The 18,392-nt window shown below is 30.9% G+C and overlaps 1 protein-coding gene and 3 long non-coding RNA genes across 5 annotated transcripts; all 4 read left to right on the plus strand.

Annotated features, from left to right (window-relative positions):
* The first annotated feature begins 808 nt into the window (after positions 1–808).
* LOC111711486 (uncharacterized) lies at positions 809–6,525 on the plus strand. Its single transcript, XR_002767258.1, has 4 exons — positions 809–924; positions 1,803–1,859; positions 2,840–2,917; positions 6,465–6,525. It is a non-coding gene; the product is annotated as an uncharacterized LOC111711486 (long non-coding RNA).
* A 2,855-nt stretch (positions 6,526–9,380) lies between these two features.
* On the plus strand, positions 9,381–16,005 carry LOC111711485 (uncharacterized). Of its 2 annotated transcripts, XM_023485859.1 has the most exons (5): positions 9,381–9,401; positions 11,379–11,444; positions 14,237–14,344; positions 14,706–14,771; positions 15,881–16,005. In XM_023485859.1, the coding sequence occupies exons 2-5, from the start codon at positions 11,403–11,405 to the stop codon at positions 15,938–15,940; spliced, it is 276 nt and encodes a 91-aa protein (XP_023341627.1). In that variant the 5' UTR covers positions 9,381–9,401; positions 11,379–11,402; the 3' UTR covers positions 15,941–16,005. The 2 variants fall into 2 exon arrangements, with proteins under 2 accessions (XP_023341627.1, XP_023341626.1); XM_023485858.1 differs by lacking the exon at positions 9,381–9,401 and having other exon boundaries at positions 11,145–11,444.
* Positions 16,006–16,325: 320 nt separating this feature from the next.
* Positions 16,326–17,071, plus strand: LOC111711479 (uncharacterized). The gene is made up of 3 exons (XR_002767256.1): positions 16,326–16,430; positions 16,508–16,554; positions 16,957–17,071. It is a non-coding gene; the product is annotated as an uncharacterized LOC111711479 (long non-coding RNA).
* Positions 17,072–17,193: 122 nt separating this feature from the next.
* Positions 17,194–17,775, plus strand: LOC111711481 (uncharacterized). Its single transcript, XR_002767257.1, has 3 exons — positions 17,194–17,270; positions 17,347–17,395; positions 17,684–17,775. It is a non-coding gene; the product is annotated as an uncharacterized LOC111711481 (long non-coding RNA).
* The last annotated feature ends 617 nt before the right edge of the window (positions 17,776–18,392 follow it).

The raw sequence follows: 18,392 nt of genomic DNA on the forward strand, positions 1-18,392 counted from the left end.
TCAATCTCACAGATACACTCACATACATAATACTACTTTTTTGTAACAATTTTAGCCTTTGACTGTTGATTTTCAAGCCGCCATATTTTATCTATTCTCCAATATAGAATAATTTTTGCAGATGTTAAAGTTGTGCATGATAAATGATAAATTTCGACATTTTTAGGCAACATTTTTCAAATTCGATTGTTCATAAACCTTTCCTGCACTGGGGTCTTCGGAATTTCGTAAGATTGAATTGGGTTAATGTGAATACATGAAATAGATATTTGATCCAAGTTAATACAATTTTTTATTTGATAAAACTTTCTAAATCTAAATATTTAAAATCTATAATTAAGATTTACAAAAATGTATAGTCTGGCTGATATAGGAAAGTCGAGCCTCGATGTAGCCCTGAACAGGTATTTATGTGCACTCTAAATTTTGAAATAAAAAATCGCTAATTTGGAAAAGAAATCTTTGATATTCAACAAACAAATCAGTTTGCACTCCAACCTGTGCTGTCAAATAAACGACGTTTTGTTTAACTTTGTCTAGGTAACATTTCATATTATAGTACACTTTGTCTAGGTAACATTTCATATTATAGTACACTTTGTCTAGGTAACATTTCATATTATAGACTTATAGTACACTTTGTCTAGGTAAAATTTTATATTATAGTACACTTTGTCTAGGTAACATTTCATATAGGTAGTTTTTGGTATTATTCATTCGCCAAATTACAACATTTTCAAAACCATGATCAATAATACCTGAAATCAAATGGATAATAATTCGGTAAATCAGCAATCTTGTTCTATAGATTCCCCTGCTGTTAATCAGTGGAAAAGTGCTTGTGTGAGCAGCAAGAAATATACCTGGGATGAACAACTGACTGCTGCCAGTCTTCAGATGATACAGAATGCTCTTCTTCTCAAGGTATAGGTTTAACCATAGAACTCTTCTCTAAGTATAGATTCAACTATATAAGACTTCTCGAGGAAGTTATAGGTTCAAATATAGAGCACTTCTGTAAGTATAGGTTCAACTATAGAACACTGCTCTAGGTATAGGTTCAACTGTAGAACACTTCTCTAGGTCGTATAGGTTCAAATATAGAACTCTTCTCTAGATCGTATAGGTTCAAATATAGAACTCTTCTTTAGGTATAAGTTCAATCATAGAATTCTTCTTTAGGTATAGGTTTTATCATAGACCTCTTTTCTAGGTATAGGTTCAACTATAGACCACTTCTCTAGGTATAGGTTCAAATATAGAACTCTTCTCTAGGTATAGGTTCAACTAAAGAACACTTCTCTAGGTATATATAGGTTCAAATATAGAACTCTTCTCTAGGTATAAGTTCAATTATAGAATATTGGTACAGAACTAGCTAGTCAATTTTCGAGCATAGAGTTCAATATTTTATCTAAGCTTATTGAACTGCATTTACTTGGAAGACGACATTTAAACACGTAGATCTTACGGATCCAGATTGCCAGCAAGACTGTAGTCGATTAATTCTTATCAATCATAATTAGATCCCTTTCAGATCCAGTGGCGGACATAAGGGGGGTTATTGGGGTTATTTACCCCCCCCCCTAGAATCCTGGGGGTAAATACCCCCCCCTTGAATTCTAGGGGGGGGGGTATTTAACCAATCATAATCAGATCCCTTTCAGAATCAGATCATACCCGTTTAGCGCATGAACTGTGTTTTACAGGGTAATCCACGAAGGATGAGCAGGAATAGGGTTAAGAATATAATTCTTGTTTACAAAACAATTATATTACTTTTTCTTCTGTTTTATAAAAAGAGAAGATGGAGAATCATAATCTGCACTGTGAGGGCCTGTGTTCGTGCAATGGAGTCGGTAATCTTTAAAACAAATCTTTAAAGCAAATCTTTAAAAACAAATCTTTAAAAACCTAAAAAAAAATAATTAATTTTTTTATTCTTTTGAAGAAATGGTGTCAAACATTAAAAAAAAAGAAATTCTGAAATATTTTGTATTTTTTTGAGTTTAATAATCTCTGATAAATAATTTTTGTGACTAACAATTAAAAATGCTAAAATGACACTTCAAACAGAAAACTGATATATTATGACTATATATTATACATGACTATAGCAATTTTTGGAATTTATGTTCACAAGTTGGCTTAAACAATTATGACTGAAACTTTCAAAATATAGTACTCGAGGTTTTAGTAGAAATTCATTTTTCTTTGCACTGAATTTTGCAAAGATTTTTAACTTTAAAAAATGCGATTCAAAACTAAATCTTTGTTTTGAAAATATCTTTTAAGTTTCTGATTAAGAAATTCTGATAAAGATGCCACATTTTTTGGAAAAAGTTGTATTTGATCATTATATGTATAACAAAAATGTACAGTGAAACCCTTAATAACGAATACATGGGAAGAATTTATCAAATGTCGTCTTGACAAATTTTCAATGAGGTTTATACTATATTACGTAAATTTTAGTATTTGCGAAAATAAATAAATAGCTATGAATTTGCGGGAACAGATTTAAAGAGTTCCATGTAATCATTTAATTAAAGTGAAGAAGTGAAGAATACGAGATTTGATGAATTCTTTCGATGTATGCGTCATTGAGGGTTTCACTGTATTAATCACAACAATTCGTCTCCAAGAAAGTTTTATGAAATGAATTAATTCTTGGTCACAATCCCAAATTGTCTAATCCATGTAGTTTTTGCCTTTGATATTTCATAACTTAGATTTTTTGATCTAACAGAATTCATGGTACTTGTAATATCTAATATCACAAACATGATGCAAAGATATAGGAATTTTAAATTGTGGCAAATAGTAAATTTCTTTTTAGAAACATGATGATTTGAAAATTCGAGGCCCTTCTGTGGACTATATAGTACAAGCTTTTAAACCAGTTTGTTCTAAGAAGGTAATAGTAAAATTTACATTTAAACATTATCAAAAGATAGAGTGTGCCAGAGATAAGAGAGTTACAGAGATCGATTAACATCTATATCATGCGATATTTTCCACAGCATGTTCTATTGTGCACAAGTACACGACCAATCAGCAAACATCTGTATTCAGGAATAATTAAGGATCCTTTTAATAGGAAATGCAAAATCTTTAAGAATAGACAATATTCATTAACGTTATGGTTTATGTTTAAAATTGGAGTGTTTCTTTTAAAGTTGTAAAAGTTGTAGTGCCTATAGGCCTGCTCAGCCTATCCATGTAAAATGTATGAGCAGTCTGTGTAGTCTGTGGAGTGTGCACATCATAATGGATTGTGTTATAGTCATAGAGAATAGAATATATAGAGAGGAATTAAAAGAATCTCTCGGTATGAATTTTTTCAGTCCCTTTCAGCCTGAAAGGGAGTTCAAAGTGTACAAATCGTAAATGTTCACAAATTATTTGCAGTAGAGTACATTAATACAGTATATGTTCCTTAGACTATCCATTTCAATTTCGATTTTTTTAAAAGTTGTTAAATAAACTTTATAATTTGAATTAGGTGAATAAAAAACATAATTTGATTTATAGTTATAACGGAAAATCATCGTTTGTAAAGTGGAAGGCATAGAGTCTGTGAAATGTTCATTGGTCAAATATGAAACCAGCCTATTTCATAATTTGGGTTTCTTTTAACAATAATTTTAGATTTTCTATAAAATGATATTCCAGAGACCAAAACGTTTATAGCATAAATATGTGAAGTACACCTGCAGTATGGAAACAGTACAACAAAATGGCCGTTTTACACTTTTTTCTAGTAAATTCCCCTCTAATATATATATTCTCTATGGTTATAGTTTTAAATTACGATTTCCGGGACTACTCATAAAATTTAAAAGAACGAATATATAGATTTGCATGCAGAAAATACTAGGTTTTTTCGAGTATTTTGTGCGTATTTTGGCGTTCAAGCTTGGAGATAATCTAATCATATGGGACGCTCTGTAATTCCTCGAAGATGAAATGATAAAGACATTTCTGGAAATGTACGCAAAATAAATATTTTTGAACTTTAAAGTTTTACAGGGAAAAGATAAGTTCACCAGGGGGAAATTAACTAAATAAAGAGAGGGAAAAGATTGGGAAATAATTAGCTCGAATATGAACTTTACAGAAGACGACATTTCAAACCTTTTTTTATAAATGAGCAATTTATATGAATATCATTTGTTTTTGAGTTTTTTTATACATGGTTACCCACATAGGATGAGACTCAGAGGTGATTGTACGATATACTGTCTGTTTCCTTATATTCACGATTCCCTGTAACTTATTTGTTTCTTTGTGAAATCATTGAATAAGCCATCATAGGTTACTACATGGTGTCCCACAAAAGATGACAGATGTTTAATAGTTTTGAATGTCTTCTTCCATATATTATATTGGATATTAAAGACTTTTTGTATGTTATTTCGTTAAAAACATCTTTTACATTAAAAACATATTTTACTTAGAAATCCATTTTACAATAATATAATTGGCATACAATATTTTTCATCATTCTCTTCAATATCAACCAACTTAACATATAAATATGGAAGGATAAATTTTAAACTATTCACCAACTGTCATGTTTCGCGGGACATCCTGTATATCTAAGGCAGAATACATAAATTAACCCGGGGATCGTCATGTTTCGATGGTTTCCGGTCGTCATTACAATCTCAACAGTTGTGGGTATCCCTGTATTTTCCAATGTAGACAATAACTTGGAAACTCAGTTTTGTGTGGAAACTAAGATTTCTTACAACTTTCTTAATTTAGAATTTTAAACAAAGAACTAAATTAAAAAACACGCTCGTCACTGTAAAATCGGTTAATTTCAAGTACACAACCAGGGGGTGGCATTGTACAGGGTGTCCCAAAAAACATGGGAATTCAGTGACGAATTCGATATCGTCTTTGTTATGAATTAGCATTGTAATACCTAATTTCAAAAGCCATAATATTATTATGTCTGCTAGAGTTTATTTTATGAAAAGGGTAAAAGACTACAAAGATGTGTCTATAATGTCTCTGCAAGATGAACAAGGAATACGGACAAGTTTACTCTGTTTGTATACTGTAATTTTCTTGTTTTACTAAGTACAACCGGTTGCAGTCAAAACATAAACAAACAAAATGTAAACATAGCAGACGAAACTCTTACAGATTACGGCTTTCTCAGTAGATATCACTATACTAAATCTAAGAATTATTTGAAAAGACGATATCGAATTCGTCACTGAATTCCCATGTTTTTTGGGACACCCTGTATGTTTGATTAGGTATAGATTGTACGGTAGTATTTGAGAAATCTGATGTTATATGTAGCTTCAAGTCAGTAGGAACTATTGAGTACTATTAAATTTAAGGGGGATATCTATATTCAAGTAGTCATCAATAAAAGAACAAAGTAATGGAACATTTATATTAAGGGAGAAACAAATAAAAGAAATAAAGAACTGAAGCGATGTAGATATAATTCTGCTACTACAGTTCATCCAGAGTCATAGTTTTGAGTTTCCTGTACTCACTGATGGGTTTCCTGTACTCACTGATGGGTTTCCCGTGCTCTTCTCCATCCAGATTCACAGGTTTGAGTTTCCTGTACTCACTGATGGGTTTCCTGTGCTCACTGATGAGTTTCCTGTGCTCACTGATGGGTTTCCTGTACTCACTGATGTGTTTCCTGTGCTCTTCTCCATCCAGAAAAACAATTTCTCAAAAGTTTAGCATTTTTTACGAGAAAAGATAAAATTTTCGTATTTTTGAGTCATTCTGATCGCGAGTTTGCAAAAAACCTAAATTTCCTCGAAATAGGGAATGCGAAGATCTTGAGAAAAAATGAGAAAAAAATAATGCAAACATGTTGTGAAAAAATTTGATAATTTTGCGAAAAAAAGCGGAATTTATACAAAAGACACTAAAATTTCGCGAAAAATACAGTCCATTTAAAAGATTCTTTCATGTAATTGGCTGGCTCATGGCGTGCTGGATTTTGATGAACGTACGTGGAAAGACAGAAACACTTATGGTTTTTGCGGATTTTGAATTTTCTTGAGAAAAAATTTAGCATTGTGTTTGCATTTTTTGCTTCATTCATGTTAGCAACAAAATGCGAAATTCCGCAAAAAAGTTAGCGATAAAGGTACGAAAATTTTCGTATTTTTTCGCGAAACGTAAGTTTCAATCGCTGGAAACCCTACTAACATTCTATGCAGAAACCAGCTGATTCTGGTAACAGTACTTTAAGCCACTATATTGATGTTTATGAAAAAAACCTTTGAAATGGGGAAGCACTGCAGTACGGTATTTGTTTATTTGAATCTACTTCAATTCAAAACTTCACATTTCTCACAATAAGCATACAACCAGACATGCAAACAAGCTTTCATCTTTCTTTGTAACTTGTACAGTGTGGATTTTTCTGTTAAATTTGCGCAAAACAAACAATCTTAATAGACATATGTATACAGGTTAAGATGACTACTGGAAGGGCTCAAAGTGCTTTGAAAATGCTGTCTACAATTTCATTAGGAATTTTATTTAAATTACTTATACAGGCCTTCAAACTTAAAAAATAGTGACCAACAAATAGTTAATTCATTGTCTATCCATCAACTCTTTTTATTTAGAAAAGTCGCTAGTCGATTCTGCCATTTTGTCAATGGGTTTGATTTGATTCTTTAAAAAATGACCAGATTCTAGAAAGAAAAGAATGAAGAATACGACATTCAATATACAGGGTGTCCCAATAAACATGGGAATTCAGTGACGAATTCGATATCGTCTTTTTAAGTAATTCTTAGATTTAGTATAGTGATACCTACTGAGAAAGCTGTAATAAGTAAGAGTTCCGTCTGCTATGTTCACATTTAGTTTGTTTATGTTTTGACTGTATACAGTTATACTAAGTAAAACAAGAAAATTGCAGTATACAAACAGAGTAAACTAGTCCGTCTTCACTGTTCATCTTGCGGAGACATTATAGACACATCTTTACAGACTTTTACCCTTTTCATAAAATAAACTCTAGCAGACATAATAATGTTATGGCTTTAGAAATTAGGTATTACAATGCTAATTCATAACAAAGACGAATTCACTGAATTCCCATGTTTTTTGGGACACCCTGTAGCATTTTCTGAAGGACGTTGAACCCATAACACTGTGGATATGAGAAAATGACATTTTGATCAATCTGCCCATGGGTTGCCAACAGCTTAGAGAGCAATATTGTAGAGACATTTTTCATGTTTTATTTGAGATCTTTGAGACCTATGAAACGTTTTACAGCATATAATTGTTAAGCAAGAGAGAAAATTCAATCTTTAAAATCCTCCTGGATTGTCTATTCTGGAGGGATGGTTTTTAGAATCGATTTTTAATCAAAAATCTATGGTAAATTAATAAGTTGTTTAGGAACATATTTCTTAATAGACTTTTGTGAAGAAATCAATTATTTCTTTATCGCAATTAAATTGAAGCTTTGTTCGCAGATTTCTTCAATTTCTTTAAATGTCGTCTGTCTTTACAATAATAATTCCAGAAAATCTACAGAAAATGTTTGTGAACATCAAACATCAATAACTAAATAAGATTACTTAATTTCGATGATAACAGTTAATTTCTATTTTCTCAACCTGTTCCTAAGCAAATAATTAGTTTACTGTGGAATTATTGTTACATTTGTCAACAATTCTCTACAATACTGCACTTTCAGCTCAACTAATATGTCTAGTCAGTCTCTCCCTTTAACAAAATAATATTTTTTTATAAAACAAAACTACAGAAGACAAGCTGCAAGGGTGTCAACGACTAGCAAACCAGGTGGATTACTTATTTATATTATCCATAGAGACAGTGTTTCGTCTTATTAGTTCTCATCAGTATGACTGAATTTTAAACAGTTTTTGTTTTTTGTATAAAGCTAATTATATATATAAACTTCATTTACTCTTGATCTTCCCTAGACTGATTTTCAAACGATTTTATAGTAGCGCTATAGATGCCAGCTACAACTAGACTGATTTTCTAGCAAATTTATTTTAGTACTATAGATGCCAGCTACAACTAGAGGAGAAGAGACAAGCAATAATTAAACAAAAAGTAAATCCTTCATTTTTATTTTATCGGCACTTTGTCATTTGAATACAATCACTTGTCCTACAACCATATTTTCCACACATAATTTTTCCCAAAGAGAGAGGAAAACATCATTTGTCTTACAACCATATTTTCCACACATAATTTGTCCCAAAGAGAGAGGAAACATCATTTGTCTTACAACCATTTGTTCTACATATAATTTACCTACTTTTTACTTGTCCTATAGCGTAGGACAAATGATGTGTAGGACAAGTTCTTGTAGGACAAATGATTGTATGAAAAATTGCGTCATTCAATCTAATAATTTAATAAATTAAATGCATCAAATCAATCAATCAATGCATCAAATCAATAAACCAATGGATCAAATCAATAAATCAATTCATCAAATCAATAAATCAATGCATCAAATCAATCAATCAATGGATCAAATCAATAAGTCAATGCATCAAATTAATAAATCAATGCATCAAATCAATCAATCAATGCATCAAATCAATAAATCAATGCATCAAATTAATAAATTAAATGCATCAAATCATTCAATCAATGCATCAAATCAATAAACCAATGGATCAAATCAATAAATCAATTCATCAAATCAATAAATCAATTCATCAAATCAATAAATCAATGGATCATATCAATAAATCAATGCATCAAATCAATAAATCAATACATCAAATCAATAAATCAAATCAACAAATCAATACATCAAATCAATAAATCAAATCAACAAATCAATGCATCAAATCAATAAATCAATGCATCAAATCAACAGATCAATGCATCAAATCAATAAATCAATGCATCAAATCAATAAATCAATGCATCAAATCAATAAACCAATGGATCAAATCAATAAATCAATGCATCAAATCAATAAATCAATGCATCAAATCAATAAACCAATGGATCAAATCAATAAATCAATGCATCAAATCAATAAATCAATTCATCAAATCAATAAATCAATGGATCAAATCAATAAATCAATGCATCAAATCAATAAATCAAAACATCAAATCAATAAAGAAATTCATCAAATCAACAAATCAATGCATGAAATCAATAAATCGATGCATCAAATCAATAAATCAATGCATCAAATCAACAGATCAATGCATCAAATCAATAAATCAATGCATCAAATCAATAAATCAATGCATCAAATTTCAATCAATCAACATTCAAGAAGTCAACTGAACTACAAATTTATAAAGTTCTCTAAAAAACACTTAAAAATATAATTTAAATAATTACTTTATTTACAGGAAGGAAAACAATGTCGTTTACCGAAAAAGGTTCAAACCTGTCATTACTAATTTAAAATACTAAAATAATAATTAAAGAAAGGTTTATGACAGGCTTGTATAAAGGTTGGAAAGGTTTAAAACAGGTTTGCAAAAAGATTTTATGAAGGTTGAGAAGGTTAATGACAGGTTTGTATAAAGTTGGGAAGGTTTATAAAAGGATTTTATAAAATGAAGGAAGGTTAATGAAAGGTTTGTATAAAAGTAAGGAAGCTTTATGACTGGTTTGTTTAATTTTTGAGAAGGTTTATGACAGGTTTGTAACTAGGTTGGGAAGGTTTATGGCAGGTTTGTATAAAGGTAGGGACGATTTATGCCAGGTTTGAATGTATAAAGGTAGGGAAGGTTTATGACAAGTTTAAATAAAGGTAGGGAAGGTTAATGACAGGTTTGTATAAAGGTAGGGAAGGTTTATGACAGGTTTGAATAAAGGTAGAGAAGGTTTATGACAAGTTTGAATAAAGGTTTGGAATGTTTATGACAGGTTTGAATAAAGGTAGGTAAGGTTTATGACAGGTTTGTATAAATGTAGAGAAGGTTCATGACAGGTTTGAATGAAGGTAGGGAAGGTTTATGAAATGTTTAAATGAAGGAAGGGAAGGTTTATGACAGGTTTGAATAAAGGTAGGGAAGGTTAATGACAGGTTTGTATAAATGTAGAGAAGGTTCATGACAGGTTTGAATGAAGGTAGGGAAGGTTTATGAAATGTTTAAATGAAGGAAGGGAAGGTTTATGACAGGTTTGAATGAAGGTAGGGAAGGTTTATGACAGGTTTGAATAAAGGTAGGGAAGGTTTATGACAGGTTTGAATGAAGGTAGGGAAGGTTTATGACAGGTTTGAATGAAGGTTGGCAAGGTTATGACAGGTTTGAATAAAGGTAGGGAAGGTTATTGACAGGTTTGTATAAAGGTAGGAAAGGTTTATGACAGGTTTGAATAAAGGTAGGGAAGGTTTCTGACAGGTTTGAATGAAGGTAGGGAAGGTTTATGACTAGTTTAAATAAAGGTAGGGAAGGTTTATGACAGGTTTAAATAAAGGTTGGGAAGGTTTATGACAGGTTTGAATGCAGGTAGGGAAGGTTTATGACAGGTTTTAAATAAAGGTAGGGAAGGTTTATGACAGGTTTGAATGAAGGTAGGGAAGGTTTATGACAGGTTTGAATGAAAGTATGGAAGGTTTATGACAGGCCTAAATAAAGGTAGGGAAGGTTAATGACAGGTTTGTATAAAGGTAGGGAAGGTTTATGACAGGTTTGAATGAAGGTGGGGAAGGTTTATGACAGATTTGAATGAAGGTAGGGAATGTTTATGACAAGTTTGAATGAAGGTAGGGAAGGTTTATGACAGGTTTGAATGAAGGTAGGGAAGGTTTATGACAGGTTTGAATAAAGGTAGAGAAGGTTTATGACAGGTTTGAATGAAGGTAGGGAAGGTTTATGACGGGTTTGAATGAAGGTAGGGAAGGTTAATGACAGGTTTGAATGATGGTAGGGAAGGTTTATGACAGGTTTGAATGAAGGTAGGGAATGTTTATGACAAGTTTGAATGAAGGTAGGGAAGGTTTATGACAGGTTTGTATACATGTGGGGAAGGTTTATGACAGGTTTGTATAAAGGTAGGGAAGGTTTATGAAAGGCTTGTATAAATTTGGGGAAGGTTTATGACAGGTTTTAATGAAGGCAGGGAAGGTTTATGACAGGTTTGAATGAAGGTAGGGAAGGTTTATGACAGGTTTGAATAAAGGTAGGGAAGGTTTATGACAGGTTTGAATAAAGGTAGGGAAGGTTTATGACAGGTTTGAATAAAGGTAGAGAAGGTTTATGACAGGTTTGAATGAAGGTAGGGAAGGTTTATGACAGGTTTGAATGAAGGTAGGGAAGGTTTATGACAGGTTTGAATGAAGGTAGGGAAGGTTTATGACAGGTTTGAATGAAGATAGGGAAGGTTAATGACAGGTTTGAATGAAGGTAGGGAAGGTTTATGACACTACAATGGTGCGACAAGAGTTTTGCGATCTTCATGAAGCCTTTCAGGTTAACTTATTTTATTGAAGTTTATGGCCTATAAAATTAGTAAAGGATTAGCGTACATCATCACTCTATTCACTATAATCTCGTTGGTTATGGCGCTCTGATAAGGGATAAACTGTTTCAAAATCCAGTGCTTTTTTTTAAATGTCCTAGATGAGAATTTTTTTTTTAAATTATCATTTAACTATATAGTAAGTTATATATTTTTTAAATGATTTGCAAAAGTCTCTGGAATCTGTGAAAGAAAACTTAAATATTTCATTTCGACTTCTGGTTAAAGATATTTTTTTAAAGCGAAAAAGGTATTTTTCAATATTATTTTTTTTTACTAATTACCGTTTGCTTTTAAATATGCAACGCTATGTAAAAATAGAGCATATTATTTATATGAAAGTGTAATCTATCCTTTTATTCTTAATTTTTTTAAATTCTATAATATGCTAAAATTAGAAAGCAAAAATTGGGTTACCTCATTATGATCGACAATCACTGGTAAAAACTAATGATAGATCAGTTTAACTTCTCGTGATTCGAATTGTTTAAAATCATTTAAACAATTCGAATCTATTCAAAAGTCTTTGGCTCAGATGACCTTTTCCTTTTTCCGGGTTTATAGTTTAAATTCTAACTGTGGTTTCCACATTAGCAACACCATAAAAAGATAGATAGATACTTAACTTGTTTTCGAAACATTAAGTAAACACTGTTTAACATATTTCTGGAGAAATGGGCCAAATGTTTTGTGAAATCTTCTATTTATAAATACTGGAAATGTACACCAAGGAGAAGGAGGAAGGGGGTGGGAAGGCATGTGCATATGAACCACAACTATTTTTCCTTCCTTGGGCCGAGCCACAAAATTTTAGTTCTGCTAGTTCTTTTGTCTCTAAATGTTCAATGCTTTAAAAGAATCAGTTTTTTAATTAAGCGGTTTCATCTAGAAGATGAACCCATAAAACTTAAAATTAATATTTAATTAAATATCAATAAATAATGTGTTTGAAATGATATCCTGTATAACGCTTTAAAAGAAGCAAGTTTATTTCAATTTATTTATTTTTGGAAAATTAATGAAAATAATTCTAAAACTGAATAGTTATTATGTATATTTAAGTTTTTTTGAAAAAGCCAAACTCTAATAATTTCATAAATGTTGGGACAGTGAATTGATGTGGTTCATAGCTATCGAGAGACAAAATGTTGCAATGAATAGTCGTTCACAGCCGTTAGCCCTCTCCCTCTCCATACTGCTTTTTACATAAATGTGGCGAAACTTTAAACACACTTTTAGAATTCTAATTTAGAATTTTATTTTCACACAGTTTTAGACGTTGTAAAACTTTAATCAACCCCATATAGTTGCAATTAGCAGAAGATTATTCTCACAACTTTGGTATCTTAATTATAAACTTTGAAGAAATATTAAATTATTAGGCTTTTAGGTCGCTTCCCGCCCATCTTCTATTTCAATTGTGAATATATTCTCTTTGTATGCATTGAAAAACATTCACACAAAAAATTTCGCCGTTTTCAAAAAAAAAATGTCGTGGATTTTCAAAATGTTCCAAAAATTAAATTTAGTTAGAATTGCAAAATTTTGAAAATCCGATTACGCGATTACAATTTGAATCTGGTCTTCCACCACACAATTAGAAAAGCTGATAATATGAAAATGAACCAATAAAACCAATTTTTTTCTAAGCAACATAAGATATTTTTTAATGCAAGGATTGATTTTTTTTCCTTTTTGAAAAAGTCCGGAACTTTTAATTGAGATAGATAGAGCTAAACGACATAACTTTATAACTTTTAATAGATGTAATTATAATCGACTCTCTATGTAGTATAACGTTGCATGTACCCCTTTAAAGTGAGTGTTCGCGAAAAATTAAAGGGGGTATAGACTTACGGCGAAAATTCTTACTTTTATCTATTGCGTCTATAAGGAGAAAATTGTTAAAAACTACTCATGCTGAAGAACGAGCGTCCATACAAACTCAGAAAGTTGCAGCATTCAACTCGGTTCATAAAAAATCAAATTAACTCAAAGCAAATCATTCAGATATTACAACCAATAATCATCGATTATTTTTCGACGGATTCGTATTTAGTTAATATTTTTAATTCTATGATCTGTTACTTTTGAAAACATTTACTCCTGCTTCGACATTTTTATATTTTCTAGGAATGTTCGAAAATCCAGCCTGCAGTCAAATATTATTTTTAAGCAACAAAATCAAAAATATTATGAAATATTAACTAGATACGAATGCGTCGAAAAATAATCGATGACTTTTGTTTTCAATATCTGAATGATTTGGTAGGAATTAAATTGATTATTTTACAATCTGAGTTGAATGTTCCAACTTTCTGAATTTGTATGGATGCTACATTCTTCAGCATGAGTCTCGTTTTTAACAATTTTCCCCTAATAGATGCAACAGCTAGAAGTAAGATTAGTAGCGATAAAAAGCGCTTATTTTTCGCTGGAACTTTTGTATTGAAAACCAATAATCCCAATCGCTTTCGATCTCACTGACCTAAATTTTAAATTTCACGCGGAATTTGCTTTATCTCTGATTATGGATATCTGAAATTTCTCTTTTTCTTCAATGAATTAATGCAAAACTACCTGGCGTTAAGTTCACAGTCGACACTCTTCACGATCAAGGGATATCGTATACAGAGAAAATTAATCTGCAGATTAACGAAAGATAGATATCAACCAATAATCTCTATATCCACGTAATACATCTCAGTTAATAAAAAGCTTACACACTTTTTTATAATTATAGTTTTTTCGTTTAAAAAATCGAGAAATCTATGGAGATTCTTGCCCCCGTCCATCTCTGGAGAATATTGCCCGGAAATGGCGAGACAAATCTCAACGAGGAGGATTAGAGGTGGGAATTCAGTACAATACAAATTGCGTATTTTTTGCTAAATAACTTGATATTGCAAAAAATATTTTGAATTATGTAAATTTTCAAATTTTTCGCAGATTATTTAAGTAGAGCCCAAGAACTTTCCAAAAGTGTATGAAATGTTGTAGATTTGTAACATAATAAGGAAGTAGAGGAAGGGGGGTCCCTGGAACCCCCCCTCCCCTGACTATTTTGGGTAAACCAGACGTCAGTCGGAATAGGGTTAAAATAAAAGAGGCATTATAAAATTACATACAAATGTACAAATGAACTTCCAAATTATCTAAACATTTTAAGTAACTGTTAATAAAGTCTTTCAAACCTATTCTAAACTCTCTAGAACCCTGATGTTCGTGAAAACCTATTCTCAGCTTGGATGGACGCATGGGTAGAGAATAGCAAGGAGGTAGATTAATCTTTTTTATCTTATGCAACATATTTATAAACATGCATACAAATATATATGTATACTATATGTGTACATAGATTGTTGATAATCAGTTAAAAAAAAACGTAATTCTTTCATCTAAAGCTTCGAACAAACAAACAACCAAAGACCAAGAGATTAATTATATACATACAGGGTTACCCAAAAAAATTAGACTTCAGAGACGACTGTACAGAATTTATACTGTCTGCTTCCTTATATCCATAATCTCATGCAACTATACACGTCTTTCTATCTTTGAATTCCGTGAATGCTGCCTTAGGATGTTTTTTTCAACCAAATTGTTGAAAAAAAAAACATTCAAAGACAGCATTCACGGCAAAGGACTACATTAAAATTTAGGATCGTCGTTAGTTGAAGTTTCAAAGTCTTTACAGTCTCATCCTTTGATGACAACCCTATATATATAGATATATATTTATTTTTGACGATGATTCTTTATATACAGGGTTTCCTATTAAATGTGCCAATTTTGAAACCTTAATAATGAACAGATCAATATAGATCTGGTTACATTTATTCAGTGACATTTTTAATCTAAAAATATAAACGTTTTTTTGTATGAATTGGTTCATTTTTTTCCTTTAAAACAGATATTCGAAATGGCCACCACCCTCTTGAATGCATTATTTGGCTTAGATGCAAAAATCATCAGCAACCCTCAGCAGAGTATCTCCTGAGATTCCCTTGGCAACGTTCTCAACAATCCCTCCCTTGAAGGCTTTCACAACAGGAACAGTCTTCTTGTTAGTGATGGTAAAGTTAAAAATGTAATCCCTGCAAAGCTGAGTCAATCCTTTGTCAGAAGAATAGTTCAAATCTTGTTTCTTTAGAAAACACCATATTGGATTATGGCTCAAATGAAATAACTGAATTAGCGGATTTGTTGGTACTAGAATTATGAATTAGAATTGTATACAACAGAACATTCATATTTTGATTGCTTAAATTCTTTTACAGATTGGATAAATTGCAAAGAATAGAAAATTGGCATGATTAAAAGGACACCCTGTAGATACTTATATGTTTTCTTTTTTTTTTAAACTTTTTTAATCTATTATTTATAGGAGTGGGGTGATTCTATGTCAATTCATAGGAGCCCAAGGAGGATTGATATTTCGATTTAATATTTTTTTTTTCAAAATACAAAGGAACTGATAACTCTCTATAAACTCTAATTTTATGCTTCCTATATCTTTGCAACCTATAAACGATGTTAATTTTACTATATTTTTTGCTTGTATGAATTCACAGAATTTATTGTTTGAAAGATCTTTAAAGTTTGCAAAATTTTGAAGATTAGAAAATTTGAGTTTTTGGCAAGTAATCAGTTCTTTAGAAAAGAAAGAGGTTTCGAAGAATTAAAGGGAGTATAGCTTCAACAAAAAATTATGGTTCAATTTGTAGTAATCTTTTTCATAACGAAAATTTTTCTATAGCATTTTTTAAAAACTTTAAATAAAAAATCTCTTATAAATCTCTAATGTATACGATCGTATAGAAATTTTGAATAGCATTTCTCCGGTCTGTTAAAAAAAAACTTAGATTTTTCCAGACCACATTCTTGAAAGTAAAAAACCCTTAAAATATCAATCCGAAGACCTTCAAGAGAAAAAGGTAAATGTTCTCTTTCATCTCTTTTATGCTTTTTACATTTAAAAAAATTTAATTTTTATTTTTTCTATTTTATGAAGAAGAGATAATGAAAGATGTTGGGTTCAACCTTTGGCTTAAAGCAAGGGTAAATGTTTATGCTGGGACCGAATTTAATGAATTTGAGCTATGTCGCTCAACTACTAGTTCTTGAACCACCGATTCAATGTAAAAGATTAAGGAAGAATTTGAAGCGGGGATTCAAATTTAAACTTGTAGCGAAAGTTGGTTCAAATTCATTAATTTCGGTTCCTGATTTTGTTTCACCCCAGATATAGAATTTTAATTAGATACTTACAGCTCAAGGAGTATAGAATAGAAGGGAGATATAACTGATAAAAGCGTAAATCTATACGAAAGGATTAAATTGATTTGATCGGTTTAAAAATTGTGATTTATAGATTAGATGCATTTCCCAGTTTTTTTGTTACTTCCCATTTCTGAAATAAGTAGATATAAATTCTTTTTCTGTACCTGTATTTTTTTTTAGAAGCAATTGTAGTTACAGGGCCACAATTTATATAATTTGTGAAACAACATTTCTCCTGACTAAGCTGCCTTTACGACTAAAATAGGGTTAGAGTCTCCAGCTATGCATGACTGATTTTTCTTAGATGTGAGTCTATACTTAAATCAGTAAATTAATTTTCGACAAAACATCAAAGAAAATTAATTTAAAGGTTTAAAGAAAATCAATTTTTTATTTTTTTATTTCTTATCTTATTTCTTTTCTAGGAATACTATAGTATAGTTTAGTTCAGATTAATAACCTATTCAATATCTTTTTTGAAGAAAATGTTCGAGGTGAGTAAAAAATAATTTTTCAATATTAAATTTTGAAACGTTTTTTTCTTGTTTAATGAAATCTATGTCTATTCAGGGTGTGACAGCATTCAAGGTGGTTAAACGAATTGAAAGCATACAAGAAGGTGAAGTTTTTCATAAAAAATAAAGAGATTATTGACATTTATGATATTTTTAATCTGAAACAAGTATAAGAGATTAACTCAAGATTTTCTTGAAACTCTGGTCTTCTGGCAGTAACTTGACAAATACGAGCACTTTAGGGAGGAGGGAGCCTCCATCCCCTATTCTTCAAAATAAACTTGTAAAAACGTTCGTTTTTTAAAAACTTTTAAAAACTTTACTCATATTTATCAAATTTACACAACGACAACAAGATGTAAATATTGTTTTTGATCAAGTTTCCCTTTTAGAAGATGAAGATGAGTTGACTGAGAACAACAGAGACAAAAGATCAGAATGCTAAAATATCGATACAATGTATAGATATAATAAAAATACCAATACGGAAATAAAAATAGATCTAACTACAGTATTTGTTCTCTTTTTCTCTGTCTGTCAGTAACAAGCAAATAAATGTTTTTGTGTGCTTTGTCAAAAAATATAGTTTTAATTATTTCACTTATCTTTAAAAACCGAACATTTTGGCTTTGATTATAATATTTTTTTTTATATTTATTACGATATCCTGAAATTTCTCGTCATCGAAGGAATTGTGTCTTTGTCACAAACTCTGATTATATAATCCCTAAATTGTATACCAGGAACTAATATATTATGGGACACCCTGTATACCAGGAACTAATATATTGTGGGACACCCTGTATACCAGGAACTAATATATTGTGGGACACCTGTATACCAGGAACTAGTGGGACACCTGTATACCAGGAACTAATATATTGTGGGACACCTGTATACCAGCAACTAATATATTGTAGAACAGCCTGTATACTAGGAAAGTTGGTTNTCAAGTTGTAGACATTTTTAATACAAGTCAAGTTGTAGACATTTTTAATACAAGTCAAGTTGTAGACATTTTTAATACAAGTCAAGTTGTAGACATTTTTAAATATTATTTATTGTTAATTGCCATTTACGGATTAAGTTTAAAAATGTTAA

Source organism: Eurytemora carolleeae, unplaced genomic scaffold, assembly GCF_000591075.1.
Source record: "Eurytemora carolleeae unplaced genomic scaffold, Eaff_2.0 scaffold1170, whole genome shotgun sequence".
NCBI lineage: Eukaryota > Metazoa > Arthropoda > Copepoda > Calanoida > Temoridae > Eurytemora > Eurytemora carolleeae.